Genomic DNA, 15,802 nt, shown 5'->3' with positions numbered 1-15,802 from the left:
TTAAAACATCTTATTATAAATCATTTTGCTTTTTTTTTTATCTTTGAGGGGAAATTGTGCATCAGTGAGTTTGTTACTAATTTAATATCAGAATGGTAAAGAAAAATGTTATTAAAAATGTTAACTAATCTAGCTAGCACATTTTAAAAAAACTAGTGAAGCAACTTCAAGGAATTGCTGTTTCAATCATGTTTCACTATTTTAATTTCAAAACTGGAAAAGCATAGATGTGATAAAAATTTGAGAATGGAGCTATTTGCATTGCAGTATCAGGAGATCCTTCCCATGGCATTTTAAACTCAATGTCTCTATAGTAAGGAGTGAACCACATACATGCTGATGCTCACTTAAAGCCCGGGACTACAGTCAATTAATTTTCTTCTACTGCAGTGGCTTTTAGTGCAGAAGTTGGACAAAAGTGTTTATAGAGATGAGCCACAAGATGTTATTCCTTCCACCCAGAAGCCCATTTCTCCTATTGCCTACGCACCCCAGCTGCCTGGGGTCATTCCGAAATGAGGCTGACAAACGTGTCTTAGTTTCATCAGCATGCTGAAATAGTCTAGACTCTCCTGCGCGACAGGGCGTTCACAATTCCAGAGTCGGTGGACTTTCGGGACAGTGCAGTGCACCATAGTTAGCAACCAGGCAGAGTAAGCTGGAAAATGCGAGGCACCCTAAAGCAGGTGGCATACCGACTGGCTGAAGTCACGAAGAAAGTACGTCTTCACCAGCATCATTGACCTTAATACAATTTCATTGTTTCTTCACTGCAAGAGGCAGTGCCTCGCCTGCTACCAGCGCGCAAGCGCCGCTAGGAACAATTGTGGTCTCGGGTTCCTAGCTAAGCCGCGACAGCCTAAATCACTCAAGCCGGGAAGCATCTGGCTGCTAGCACGTGCTACGGACTCCCCTCAGTTTTCGCCCACCCAGATCACTATTCACCTTCTGCAGTATTCCTTCCCACCTCTTTTGCCTCCCCAGCAAGAAGATTCAAGCCACTGTTAACTACTTTGCGAAATGGACACTGCGCCTGACACCTGTGGTTACTTGATCCTAAACCCTCTCTGCTTCAGGGTGTTTTCCCACTAGTTCCGATTTCGTGAAGCTACCAAAAGGAAGAAGAGGAACATATAGGACGGAGAAATTTTTACGAAACTTCCGATTGGTGAAAGTGAAAAGAAAGAGCGCTTAGAAAAAAGAAGCAGAGAACTAGGGGTTGGGGGGAGGAGGAAGGAAAGGAGTACGTTGTCACTATGCTTAAAATCACCAATCTGGAGAAAGGTTGAAGTTTTACAAATTCCCCATATTTCAAAACATTGGGAGAAAGCGGTGGGGGGTGGGGGGGATATAGTTCCCGCGATCTCTGTTAGGGACGCGAGTAAGAAGAAGATCCCGCGAGGTTATGACTAAACGAACGCGAGCTAGCGAGGCAGAAGTAACGGTAGCAATAAAGGGGTTGGTGGTGTACAGAACGAGTTGCACGCATGTCCTGCGTGCTGACGTAAAGCCATCGGAGTAGGTATATTACGGGTGTCGCGAAGCTGGGTACTTTAGAGCTATAGTTTCCTGTGAGAAGTTCTATAGGAGGATATAATTACGCCTGCAGTGGGAGATCCCGAATTCTCGATTCTCTTCAGGGATGAGTCATGTGGTGGTGGAAAATACGCTCGGGCTGGACCAGCAGGTGAGCTAAATGAGGCTGTTTTCGTAGACGCACTTCTTTTGGTCTAATTTGGCTAATGTCGCAGTACTGACCACTTTTTTTCCCCCCGAGTTCTGGTTTTTGGGGTGGTGGGAACGGGAGCAGTAACGGAATCAAAAACTGGTCAGGGCTGTAACGGTAACGTTGATTGTGACCGACCTGGGCCTGAGGTACCCGGTCGCGTGTAATGGCGGCTTGTGTCGATGTAAGTGCGAGACTACGAAAACACGCATGTGCGAGTTTTGACTACTTTGTGTTGGGGTTGCCGAGCGGAAAGTATCAGTTTTTTGTCTTAAACGATTGGTTTTCACTGGGTGGCTGATTTGGACGATTCTGTTTTGTTGATGTGTAAGCGGAGGCCTGCCACAGAATGTTGGTGGCGGGAGAAGGTGGGGCCTTCGCTTGTGAAATGGCGATGGCCTTTGTGTAGGGCAGCACAGTTCGGCGAGTCTATCGACCTTTAGTAGGCTAGTCGGTAGGACAACGTAAAAGCCGTAACAAAAGAAGTTTAAGAGGCTATCTGTTTAATATCCTTAGGTTGTCCTGGGTAATTACCTTAGGCCGGGTACCGAGGATGACGCGGCCTCGTTTCCGGCGTGGAAAGTTTTGTGACGCACAAGAACCGGAAGGGAATAGTAGGAGGGGAGGGAAGAATGGCCGCCTCATGCTTCTCTTGATCGGTGCCTGGGATAATGGAGGTTGGACGCCAGCGGGATGTTAGGGAATTAGCACCATGTACACTGTTATTTAAATTTAAGTATTCGGATGGCAAGTTGGTTGAGAGCGGTGTTTCTAAATGTAATGTGTGTCTTTACGGGTTTGCCAGAGGAAGGCTATCTGGTCAGAGTTGATTGGCGTGGCAGATAGTTTTGTTCACGTTGTATATCTGAGGAAGACTTAGAATAGATGGAAACCAGGGTCTGCACTTTTTAAAGTAGAATACCTATTATTTTGAGGTGTTAGCAGTGGTGCCGAAGCCCTTTTTCCGTGTGTAGAAGTCTTTTGCTCCTGTATTTTTGCTTTCGGAACAGCTCTTCAGTTATTCGGACAGTTTTAAGTGTGCTGCTCCAGTTTACGCTGATTGATTTTAAGTTTTAGTGGTTGTGTGTAATATGAGGGAATTGCATCTTTAAAAGTATAAGTCTTGATAAACGGTTTTCAGAGTCACTAGAATAAGCAAATCGACCAGGAACTTTTCAAATGATTTAAGAGATTTCTTAGTTGGTGCTGCGTATATTTGGCGATGTATTGAACTTCTAATATAGTATTTAAACGCATGCTATAGGAAATGTCCTGTGTACGTACGTGACATTGCACTTGATATGTATTATTTGGATTCCTTTTTTTCTCTTGTATATTGTAGCTATTCTTCTTGAAGCAGTTTTAAGTAGGGCATTACAAATTCATTAAATGAAGTGACTTTTATTCCACTGCTTTGAAATTTGTCAGAGTTAAAAAGAAGTTGAAATTAAAGATGGCTGTATGTTTTTTTAAAAGCTTATGTGTCCAGTGTGCTTCTTTTTAACTTTGTGACCAAAGAATGAACTTGTCTAATCGTCTAAAATGAGAGGAGTAAATACTACCCCATAAGAATGTTAAGTTTTAAATAATTAAAATATGCAGGGTTTTGAAAAGCTGTAGAGTACTCACCTTGTTGGTTGACTTATTGGTGCTAGGAATTCACCAAAATTAAAAGTAATTCCTTTAGTGCATGAAGAAATTAAGGAATCCTCAAATGGTCCTAATATGGACTTTTTTTTTTTCCTTAAGGTTTAACATAATACCAAGTAGAAACAGTGACTTCAATGATAACAGTCCTCAAGCTCAGTTATAGGAAAATTTGTAATTACTGAGAAATTGAGTTAATATTTGGGTGATTGAAGTGCTTTTACAATGGAAAATATAGACATCGATTGTATATGAATAAGGTACCACTGCAGATGAAGCCACTTGCCATCATTATACTTTGTAGATTTCAAAGCATTCTTCAGATCTTGGGAGGCAGACTTGGTATATAGTAATTAGGATCAGAACTGAAGTGTAGGACTTCTGATTTATAACTGTGACACTGTCTGATTTTTCTTTTCACCATATTTTTAGTATGTAAGCATGTGAAACATTAATGTTTATTTTTTCAGTTTGCTGGTTTAGACCTGAACTCCTCTGATAATCAGGGTGGAGGAGGAAGTACAGCAAGCAGTAAGTAAATCTTTTTAAATGTAGTAATTGTATCAGAAGTTACTGTTAATATTGTCAGACTTAACCAATTTTAAATTTAATTTTTATATTTTGCAATTTTATTATATAAAATATGAAATATTGTGGCATATCTAAATGATGAATGTGGTTCTTTGGGGCATAGAACAGTTAAATATTATTGTTCACATAACACACAACCTTTTAGGGAACTTGTATACTTCCGTGCTGTAGCTCCTACTACCCATTTCCCATAGTGGAACTTGAGAATGATAAAAGCAAGTTCTGATCCTTGTCAGGGGGTGTTTGTTAATTGACTTCTTCATCAGTTACTTGCTTACCCATAGGCTAGTTGACTTAATTTAGAAATATTTAAAACACCTAATTTTACCAAATCATTTTTCTTTTGTAGCTTTTATGTATTTTTATTTTATGGTGTTCATCTTACTGGGTGAAACAAAAAAAGCACCATACAGGGTAATTGACATTTTGGTAAAAAGTTGTATCTTGTAGATTATAAAAGGCTTTCAATTTTAGTTTTCTCTTTTTTTAGAAGGGCGCTACATACCTCCTCATTTAAGAAACAGAGAAGCGTCTAAAGGTACGTGATTATGCAGTTTTGTAGATCTTTTGCTCTTTAAGAAGTTAGCCAGAGTATAAAGGAAAATAAAGTGACTTACTAAGTTTGTTAACATTTTTTTTTTTTTTCTTTTTTTCTTTGGGGGGTGCTGGGGATTGAACTCCGAGGCTTGTAATTGCAAGGCAAGCACTCTACTGACTGAGCTATCTCCCCAGCCCTCTTTGCTTCAAAATCTAGGAAGTTTCTAGCTTTGGAAATGTCCCTGTAATATGAGTTCTTTGACAGACTTCAAGCCCAAAGACAGATTTATGTACAGTTTCTCTACTTCTTGTTTGTAAACATAATAACACAGTTTGAAAAAAGTGTGTTTGTAGAAATGCCCTAGTGTGTTAAACAAACTTCATGGTGGGTAAAGTTTTATTTAACTGCTATCTTGAAGTTTACTATAATAAAAGTGGAGGTTTTGCAAAATAACTAATAGTTGGGCTATTATAACTTGGCCACACTAAGGCTAGATGGGTGTATCAGTTCTTAGTTCCTTGTCTGAATTTTTTTTTTTTTTTTTGGTGCTGGGGATCGAACCCAGGGCCTTGTGCTTGGAAGACAAGCATTCTACCTACTGAGCCATCTCCCCAGCCCCTGAAAATGTTTTTGAAAGATTTTTTTTCTTTTACTGTCTTAAAACTTGTATTATGAACTTTGTGATATAGAGAGATACATAAGAAAAATATCATGGGGGTGGTGTTGAGTACCAAATAATCAACAGGGATGATCTGAAATTGAAGGGAAAGGAAAGTGTTTTAAGTCAAAGGAAAGAAGATTGTGATAGATGATAGACGGCAATGGGTAGAATACCATAAAGATAAAAAAGACAATCATCTTGTGGCATATTGTTTTCATATATTGCATTAAACATGTCTTTATATTGTCTCTCAGGATATTACTTAGTTAATGATATTTGATTTATTTTCAGAAAAACTGCAGGATTTCTTTCCTAGTGGGTATTTAGGATTTATCTGGCTGGAATTGCATCCCAAGAACATTAAGTGCTTCAAAAGGAGTAGCAGTATTTTAGAACTTATAGTGATAGAAGAAACCTAAATACCTCTTTTCTTAGAAACTCTTAAAATGCTTGAATTAAGCTGTAATTTTAATCAGTAAGAAGGCAAAAAATGGTTGTCATTTTTTTCATAGTCCATAATATGCTTTAGTGTCCTGTCTTTATGGAAATTAGTCAGAAATAAGGTTGATTTCTGTTTTATTTCCAAGCGTGCCTGCTTCTCACCAACCTTACAGAGGTGACACAGTATTGTTGGACTCTTAGAATTTGACAGTTCATGAATACCACCTGGTAACAGTTAGACCACTACTATTTCTGTTGTTAAATTGAAAAAGTATTGTCTACCTCTTAACTTTTGAAAAAGAGTAGGAATGTATAAATTAGAGGGGGGTGTCTTTGTTTTTAGGGTGTTACAATGAATTTAGAAATATGAGTTTATAAGTTTTATAATTTAGTGTTCTGTTAATGGGGAAATTCGATTTGCTCCCAGTGGTAAGCTGCCCTCAGGTTAAATGTTATGATCCACTTGACATTCTTTTAATGTGACTACTTAGGCATTTCTAAGGGCAGCCTAACAGCCTGGTGGAGCAAAGTTGATAATCTTGAAATTCCTTTCTCTGTATTGATTACTTTCTCTGTATTGACTTGATCTATCTTTTTTAGATAATACTAGACGAAACAAGATTTTTTTTTATTAGTTGAAGATGCTCAACTGACTAATCCTATTTAAATTGCTGTTGATAGGTAACGAATTACCCTTTCCAGGTTCTTCCAATGAATGCATCCCTGTTTTTTTTCATGATGTGTGTTGTGTGGTTGCCCACATAAGTAGTTTGATCATAAAGTACTTGTAATTTTAAGTTCATTTTTTACTACTTCACAAAACATGAATGAAATTCTCTATGCTTTTATTACATCAGATAGATCTAAAGCTTTTTTTCCCAGGTAACTGTTCCTGAGCTAACATTTGTTTAGCTGGCACTCTCCCAAAATATGAATTGTAGATACTGTGTATTATGTTTAAACAAGTTTGGGGTACAGCATTTGTCAACTTTTTTATTTAGAAAGAGACAAAACTAAGAAGCCAACTAATATGGCTTTAACCTATCTCCTGTGAACTTAAAAAATTCGGTGGAGATACCTGAGGTAACTTTTTGGGTGTGGAGGTGGTTCTGGAGATAAAGCCCAGAGGCACTGTACCACTAAACTATATCTCCAGCCCTTTTTTAAATTTTGTGACAGGTCTTGCTAATGTTGCTTAGGACCTTGCTAAGTTGCTGAGAATGGCCTTGAAACAGTGATCCTCCTGCCTCAGCCTCCCAAGTCACTGGAATTATAGACAAAAGCTGGCCTCTGAGATCACTTTTTTGGTGGGGGGGCCATGTAGTGGGAGGGAATGGGAATTGAACTCAGGGGCCTTTGATCACCGAGCCACATCCCCAGCCCTGAGATCATTCTTAATAAATCATAGCTTTAAAGTAGAGACTTGCCAAAGTCTTAATTTTTTTTTTTTTTTTTTTTTTTTTTTTTTTTGGTATTGGGGATCAAACCCAGGGCCTTGTGCTTGCAAGGCAAGCACTCTACCAACTGACCTATCTCCCCAGCCCCTTACACAATTTTTGATTAGATACATAAAACTCATATTGATAAATGGAAACTGATTTGTAGTGATGGCTATTAGTCTCTTAGAACTTGCTTTCACTTAGAATATTATTTCACCATGAAATTACTTCGGTAAATATAATTTCTGGAGGAAGGAAGAGTATTAAAGATGATAAAAATTGTAAGACCCTCTGACCTTTGATCCCACAAGGATCAGATAAAGGAGGCCTGTGTTCGTGAAAAGCTATGCATGGAAAATGGAAATAATATAAAATATTGTCATTTTCTAATATTAGCATTTTTTTGAAGGATTCTATGATAAGGACAGCTCAGGGTGGAGTTGTAGTAAAGATAAGGATGCGTACAGCAGTTTTGGGTCTCGTGATTCAAGAGGAAAGCCAAGTTATTTCAGTGATCGTGGAAGTGGATCAAGAGGAAGGTAAATTTTTGATTTATATATATATAGTTATCCAAGAATCTTAGTTTGATTCATTCTCATTCTTTCTATAATTCTTGATCCATAAGCATGATTTTTTTTTTAATTTAGCAGATCAGCTTGGTTTATTTTAAGTAAAATGTTGCTTGCTTTAACAAATCTTAATATTACAGGTTAATTTCAGTTGTATAGCATGATAAATTGATTTTTAAGAACATAACAGCTACTTAGTCTTGTGCGAAGTCTGTTTGAGCAGTGCATTTTCACAAAACTTAATTTTTTTCAAATGAAGACATAGTATACATTAGTTGTAGTTAGCTAGAGGACTTTATTTTACAAAAAGATGACCTGAGTGGTAAGTTTTGACATACTTGAAGAGGAGTTATGTTCAGTGATTCAACTACTAATACAAGTATTTTTTTTTTTTTTTTCTTTTTTGAGGTAATAAATGACATACACTGTGCTTATACTGTTCAGATTTGATGATCGAGGACGGACTGACTATGATGGTATTGGCAGTCGTGGTGACAGAACTGGCTTTGGTAAATTTGAGCGAAGTGGGCATAGTCGTTGGTGTGATAAAACAGATGAAGATGATTGGTCAAAACCACTTCCACCAAGTGAACGCCTAGAGCAGTAAGTTTTTGAAATGTATGCTAAGTGTGAAACTCAGTATATGCTATAACAATTATATCAAACAATTTGGTTTTAGGGAACTCTTCTCTGGAGGTAACACTGGGATTAACTTTGAGAAATACGATGATATACCAGTAGAGGCAACTGGCAATAACTGCCCTCCACATATTGAAAGTGTAAGTGGTTTTGTTTGACTTTTTTTTTTAACCATTAGATAATGTAAATTGATACATTAAATGGTTACCACTCTGAATAATGGTGGAGTAGAAAATGTGTATAAGTCAGTGATTTTAAAATGGTGACTTCCTTATTATATTAGTGTAAAATTATAGCAGATATAGTATTTGCTTTTACTTATAATTGATGACCTGGTTGAGTTTCTTTAACAGTTCAGTGATGTTGAGATGGGAGAAATTATCATGGGTAACATTGAGCTTACCCGTTATACTCGTCCTACTCCAGTGCAGAAACATGCTATTCCTATTATCAAAGAAAAAAGAGACTTAATGGCTTGTGCTCAAACAGGTAAGCTTACTTAATTAAAGAGTACCTAAATTGGACTTGGTCTGAAAGTATTTTATGTGGAGCGACCTTTGTTTAATATGATTTTAAAATTAAGATGAGTAGAATTTATCTTTTTGTCTGATACTTTTTTTTTGTTTTTGTTTTTTGTTTTTTGTTTTTTTGCGGTGCTGGGGATTTGAACCCAGGGGCCTTGGGCTTGCGAGGCAAGCACTCTACCAACTGAACTGCATCCCCAGCCCTGTCTGATACTTCTTAATTCTTGAGTTGAAACATTTTTTTTTTAAATCATGCCATCTTTGGAAAGGCTATAGCAAATTGTTAGCCAGTAGTCTGCAGCAGAGAAATTTTGTTTGCAGTAGATAGCACGTAAATAGGAAGTGTTAAACTGGTAAACAAACTAAAAAAATGAAAATACAGCCATGTCATTTCTCTGTGTGGTACAAAGGTAACCAAAGATAGATATAATTTGACCTGCAAAAACCTTTTTGCAGTTAGGCTTTATGTTTTAGCACTAAATGTTAAATACAGAGAAAAGTGGAAAAGGAAGTTGATGCAACTCTTGAGACAAAATGGTGGCTTAATTACAAATTAAAATTTAGAAACATGAATGCTTCATTGTTCAAAAACAGATCCTGGAAGGTACCTTGTTATTAGCTATGTAAACTTTCTGGTTCCCCATGAAAAATGGACAATAGAGTGAGACAGACTCTTTCATTAAAAGAGCAGATGGAGTGCTTTATTATATCTTTAATATTAAAAACTAATAAGCCAGTCTTTCCTTAACAGGATCTGGAAAAACTGCAGCATTTCTTTTACCCATCTTGAGTCAAATATACACAGATGGTCCAGGAGAGGCCTTAAAGGCTGTGAAGGTAGTCTTTTTCTTTTCTTTTCTTTTAATATATAAGATAAATAAATTTCTGCTTAGAAAAAGTATTGTAAATGGTTGTGGAACTTTCTAAGCAAAACCAGTTTTTAGATGTCATTAAATTAGCAGAGAATTTTATTCTGATGAAGTAAAGCTAAAATTGAAAAAATTAAAGTTGAAAAAATTGGGCTACTTTCTTAGGAAAATGGAAGATATGGGCGTCGCAAACAGTACCCAATTTCATTGGTGTTAGCCCCAACAAGAGAATTGGCTGTACAAATCTATGAGGAAGCCAGAAAAGTAAGTATGCATAGTGATTATTGCCTTTGTCATCAATTTTAATGATTTTTTTATGACTAACAAATTTCTTGCTTACAGTTTTCATACCGGTCTAGAGTTCGTCCTTGTGTAGTTTATGGTGGTGCTGATATTGGTCAGCAGATTCGGGACTTAGAACGTGGATGCCATTTGTTAGTAGCTACTCCAGGACGTCTAGTGGATATGATGGAAAGAGGAAAAATTGGATTAGACTTCTGCAAGTATGTTAACTTACATAAATTAGTGTGGTCTGTTGTAATGGTTAAAAAAAGAAAATGGCTAATGTTTAAAATTAAAGTAAGAGCCTAGAAATGAATGAATATACTAGTGAATCCCCCACCCCACACACTACTTGAATTAAACCCAGAAATTAAACCCAGAAATAAATACTCTACTACTGAACTAAGCCCTTTTTCTTTTTCTTTCTTCTTTTTTTTTTTTTTTTTTTTTTTTTTTTTTGAATAATACTTGTTGTCAATGATGGACCTTTGTTTTACTTATTTATATGTGGTACTGAGAATTGAACCCAATGCTCACACATGGTAGGCAAGCACTCAAGCACTGAACCACAATCCTATCCCTCTAGCCCTTTTATTTCTCATTTCGAGAGCAACTTTTGCTCAGTTGATCAGGTTGGCCTGGAACCTGCCTGAGTGACTGGGATTATATACAAAATGTGCTCTCTTGCCTGACTGTTGGCATTGTTGATTTTAGACACAGTTTGTACTCAGTGTTCTCTCAGCAGAGGCAATTAGTATTTTCAACATCAAGAGAATTTTTTTTTTTTTTGGGGGGGTACTGAACAGAATTATTTTTATTAATAGGTATTTAGTTTTGGATGAAGCTGATAGAATGCTGGATATGGGATTTGAACCTCAAATACGTCGTATAGTTGAACAGGATACTATGCCACCAAAGGGTGTTCGTCATACTATGATGTTTAGTGCTACTTTCCCTAAAGAGATACAGGTATTATTTGAAGCTGCATTTTTTTAATAGAACATTAGCATATATGGATAACATAATTTATGTATTAGAATGGTTGATTTTATAATTTTTCTTTTTCTTTTTTAGATGCTCGCCCGGGACTTCTTGGATGAATATATCTTTCTGGCTGTGGGCAGAGTTGGCTCTACTTCTGAGAACATCACACAGAAAGTAGTTTGGGTGGAAGAGTCAGACAAACGGTCATTTCTACTTGATCTCTTAAATGCAACAGGTGAAATTATGAGTACTAACATTATCTACATAGAAGGAGAATCTTTTTAGCTTTTCTGACAGTCCTTGTTCCCCTTTTTAAAACAAATGCAAAGAGGATTATGAGTAGATTTTATTTGGTGTAGGCATTGATGCCAAGTCACTAATATTTAATATCTTCCTATTTTTCAGGCAAGGATTCACTGACTTTAGTTTTTGTGGAGACCAAAAAGGGTGCAGATTCTCTGGAGAATTTCTTATATCTTGAAGGATATGCATGTACCAGTATTCATGGAGATCGGTCACAGAGGGATAGAGAGGAGGCCCTTCATCAGTTCCGCTCAGGGAAAAGCCCCATTCTAGTAGCTACAGCTGTGCGTATACTACTTTTTTCTAGTTGATCTTATTTTTTCTTTCCTTTTTTTTTTTTTTCCAGGTGGGGGACATACCAGGGATTGATCTCAGGGCCCTTGACCACTGACCTGTATCCCCAGCCTTATTTTATTTAGAAACGGGTCCTCACTGAGTTGCTTACTACTTTGTTTTTTGCTGAGGCTGGCTTTGCACTCAGAATCCTCCTGCCTTAGCCTCCTTAGCTGCTGCCACTTCGCTCAGCTGATTTCTTTTAGTGAATGTTATTTTTCAGGTGGCTGCAAGAGGTCTAGACATTTCAAATGTGAAACATGTTATCAATTTTGATTTGCCAAGTGATATTGAAGAATATGTACACCGCATTGGCCGTACAGGACGTGTTGGAAACCTTGGTAAGGTGTTTGTCTGATTTTTTTTTTTTTTAATGATTTAATTTTAGTTTTGTCTTAATTTATGGAAAAGTGAGAACAGAAAGTTAATTTATGGGAACCTAACCTTTAGGTACTATTTTTAATTTCTTCAGGCCTTGCTACTTCATTCTTTAATAAAAGAAACGTAAATATTACAAAGGATTTGTTGGATCTTCTTGTGGAAGCTAAACAAGAAGTGCCATCTTGGTTGGAAAATATGGCTTATGAACACCATTACAAGGGCAGCAGTCGTGGACGCTCAAAGAGGTACACCTTAGTACGGGTCTGTATTAATCCTTATTTGGAGGCCAGGGGTTGAGTTGATTGACCCATTATGTTTTATGTATAATCAGACTATGGGACGTGGTATGGAACATGTTAACCTCAACCTAAAATAATTGAGTAGCCAGAATATTTTTTGGACAATTATAAAGGTTGATGTGTAGCAAAGTGTCAGCTCTTCAGCGCTGAGGCTTTTGGAAATATCAAAGGAAATTGATCACAGTGGGGCTTAATTAAAAAAATCAAATTGAAACAGTAATTGTCACTTTAACTGAATTTCATTCTCATAGGCCACCACATGATATTTTTTCTTACAACAGTAGATTCAGTGGAGGATTTGGTGCCAGAGACTATCGTCAAAGTAGTGGATCCAGCAATTCTGGTTTTAGTAGTAATCATGGAAGCAGCAGCTGCAGTGGTGGAGGTGGTCATGGCAGTAACAGAGGATTTGGTGGAGGTAATTTAATTTTTCCTTCAGAAAGGTGTTTTTCCCCCTTACCTTTTTCAAAGCATAATTTATTAAGGAAATTGTAATTTCCAAAGAACTCAATTCAGCATTTAGATTTTTCTTCAGAGTACTTGAGGCAAAAGGGAAAGATACTAAAAGTGGATGATTTAATTTCTCTCTTTAAATGTTTCTTGATAGGTGGCTATGGAGGCTTCTACAATAGTGATGGATATGGAGGAAATTATAACTCCCAGGGGGTTGACTGGTGGGGCAACTGAATCTGCTTTGCAGCAAAGTCACCCTTTCATACAAGCTAATATGGAAACCACATGTAACTTAGCCAGACTATATCGTGTAGCTTCAAGAACTTGCAGTACATTACCACTGTGATTCTCCTGAAAATTCCAAGGGAGCTCAAAGTCACAAGAAGAAAGGAACAACCAGCAGCCCTATTCAGAAGTTGGTTTGAAGATCTAGTTGCTATAGTTTGGAATAACTCCCCTCCTGCTTAGTCCTACCCCAAACTGCATTTATAATTTTGTGACTGAGGATCATTTGTTTGTTAATGTACTGTGACTTTTAACTTTAGACAACTTATTTTGATGTCCTGTTGGCTCAGTAATGCTGAAGATATCAATTGTTTTGACAAATAAATTTACTGAACTTGGGCTACAATCAAACCTTGGCACACAGGTGTGATACAACTTAACAGGAATCATCAGTTCATCCATACATACAATAAAAAAAATTACACGGTAGCCTGTTATGATATTTCCATACTTGCAGACTGGGGGGAGAGAGATCAAAACATAATTAGTTTCTAATATGGCAAACTGTATTAAGTTAAAGTTCTGACTTTCTCACTCTATCCTGGATAGGCACTTGGAACCTTAAACTCTTTTAAGAAGCCATTCCAGTCATTATATGAGGTGTGTTGAATAAACACCCATACTGTTTTGAAAGTACTCTTTTAAAGTTAATTCAAGTAAATATAGCAATTCCTCTTTTAATGTTTAGGCAGTTATTAATTTTAAGTTAGGCATCATCTGTGGGCATACTATTACAGGGAAAGTTTAAAAGTTTGGTAACTTAGAAGCTTTTGGAGGGTTCATTTAATTATATTCCTTAATGCCTGCCATAAATAAAATTGAGATGTTAGAATGACTGACCACGTCAATGACCAGTCCTCATTACCAGCCTTGTTGGATTCTGGTCTTTAACACTTGCTAGTGTTTTTTGGTCAAGGACGTGTGAACAGGGAGGATTAGGCAGCAGGCTTTATTTTAATGCAGATTCATATTGCTCTGTTACAGCTGCATTGAAATGTTAAAATGGCTTACATTTGTAGACTTTGTAAATCTTAGAATAACTGAAATCCTTGAGATCTCACAGGTTGGAAATATGTGCTAAACTGCATCAGGTGTTCTTAATAGTGCAGTTGTAATGTATTCTAGTTGCATAGGTTTCCATTATATTTATATAATCTGTTTATGCTAAATTTGGCCAAAGATGATTGTCCACTACTAGAAATGCCTCTCCCACTTAACAATTTTATGGCCAGAATGCAGTGACCTTTAAAAAAGTAAATCTTGAAAGTGGCATAAGAAGTTGGCAAAAATTTCTTAAAGTGCAATAGATTTTCAAGTGTTGTGCCTTGTTCTAAAACTACTGTAAGTAGGTGCACTTGACAGTATTAAGGACGTTTGTTACGGTGCTATTTCAATTAATGTAGGTTTAGACTCTTGTACATTTTGCCCATAACTTTTTACAAAGTACTTATTTTATTGCACATTCAGAGAATTTTATATATATGTCTTGTGTGCGAGTTCTTAAACTTCCGATCTTATTTTGTCTCTTGGAGATTGTTGAACACAGCCTGTCAAGAACTAGATTCTAAAATTTTATTTGGGACCATAGAATGATAGTTAAGAAGAAAACTCTTTGCACACAACAGACTTTAGATACTTTTTGCTGCTAGATTGTGTAATATTTATTGAACATTTTGACAAATATTTATTTTTGTAAGCCTAAAAGTGATTCTTTGAAAGTTTAAAGAAACTTGACCAAAAGACAATACAAAAACACTGGCAGTTGAATGTTGAATGTCACCATATGTGAAATAATATATATCGGGTAGTGTGAGCTTTTCATGTTAAGTCCTATTAAACTTGAGTCAAATTAACCAGACCCGGCATTTGCAATGTAGCTATAATTTTCTGACAAAATTTAAGACAAAATTGGCAATGTGAAATAAAAATATGCCAAGGTTTTGATACGTTCATCTTTAAGATATTAATGAAAACACTTTTAAACACTGATACGAAGTGTCCACATTCTTAAAAGTTCTCTTGAGGTTTGTTTAGTTATGTTTTGTCTGTATTGGTTTTAAGTGACTGGCATTTTTGCAATCTTCAAACGTGGTTATCTTTGTGTATTGCCATAATCAGTGACTTTTTCATTCAGTTTTATCAACCAGCAATATTTTCAGTAAATAAGAATAGATTTAACTTGCTGAATGTAAACATTGAACTTCAAGTCACTAAGTTTAGCAACTGCTTATTGTATTCTAAATGCTAGCACTGCATGTGCTATGTTATTCTGATTTTACTAAAATAAAAAGTTGAACATAATCTTTTGGCTGTCAGTTGTGGCTTTAATGTGAGAGTAAAAGAATACAAGTGAACTCTTGTATTCTTGAAGAATTGGAAAACTAATTTTTAGAACAAAATTATTTGTGAGATACTTCATGAAGCTATTCCTGTGTCTTGTGTTATTTCAATAAGGGATGAAGTTTGTTTTAAGTTTGGAGTAGAAAGAAACAGGATTTTTGTTGCAAATGATGGAAATCTGAAAGACCTAAATAGCAATATCAATGTGATTTTTCTCTGTTCTTTTAAGTACTTTTATGTAAAGAATGAATGAACCAAGAATGACTTGATTAGAAAAACTAGGGATTTTTTTCTTTATAAATAGGATTGAGAATTAAAGAGGTCGGCAAGGATGCTCATAACCTCAGCGAGCAGAGACTAGTGGAATGATGGAAAAAATTGCAGGTCCTTTTTGGTCTCCCTTGCTAAAATTATACGTCGTTCTCTTGCTTTCTTTGAAGGCCAGGTTCGGTAGTACAAAATGGCTGATCAGGCTCTCACATTTGCATTGCCTCCATT

At 36.5% G+C, this 15,802-nt stretch overlaps 1 protein-coding gene across 5 annotated transcripts; it reads left to right on the top strand.

Moving 5' to 3' along the window:
- The first annotated feature begins 1,397 nt into the window (after positions 1-1,397).
- On the top strand, positions 1,398-15,265 carry LOC306652059 (ATP-dependent RNA helicase DDX3Y). Of its 5 annotated transcripts, none has more exons than XM_079125147.1 (17): positions 1,400-1,687; positions 3,844-3,904; positions 4,455-4,502; positions 7,453-7,582; positions 8,057-8,215; positions 8,292-8,391; positions 8,605-8,740; positions 9,527-9,612; positions 9,810-9,908; positions 9,987-10,147; positions 10,751-10,895; positions 11,001-11,145; positions 11,316-11,497; positions 11,770-11,887; positions 12,019-12,172; positions 12,511-12,644; positions 12,834-15,265. In XM_079125147.1, the coding sequence occupies exons 1-17, from the start codon at positions 1,643-1,645 to the stop codon at positions 12,911-12,913; spliced, it is 1,983 nt and encodes a 660-aa protein (XP_078981273.1). In that variant the 5' UTR covers positions 1,400-1,642; the 3' UTR covers positions 12,914-15,265. The 5 variants fall into 5 exon arrangements, with proteins under 5 accessions (XP_078981274.1, XP_078981273.1, XP_078981271.1 ...); XM_079125145.1 differs by having other exon boundaries at positions 12,478-12,644; XM_079125146.1 differs by having other exon boundaries at positions 1,403-1,687; positions 12,508-12,644.
- Positions 15,266-15,802: the final 537 nt, after the last annotated feature.

Source organism: Sciurus vulgaris (genome assembly GCF_902686455.1).
Source record: "Sciurus vulgaris genome assembly, chromosome: Y".
NCBI lineage: Eukaryota > Metazoa > Chordata > Mammalia > Rodentia > Sciuridae > Sciurus > Sciurus vulgaris.
This window is presented reverse-complemented; position numbering and strand designations above follow the sequence as displayed.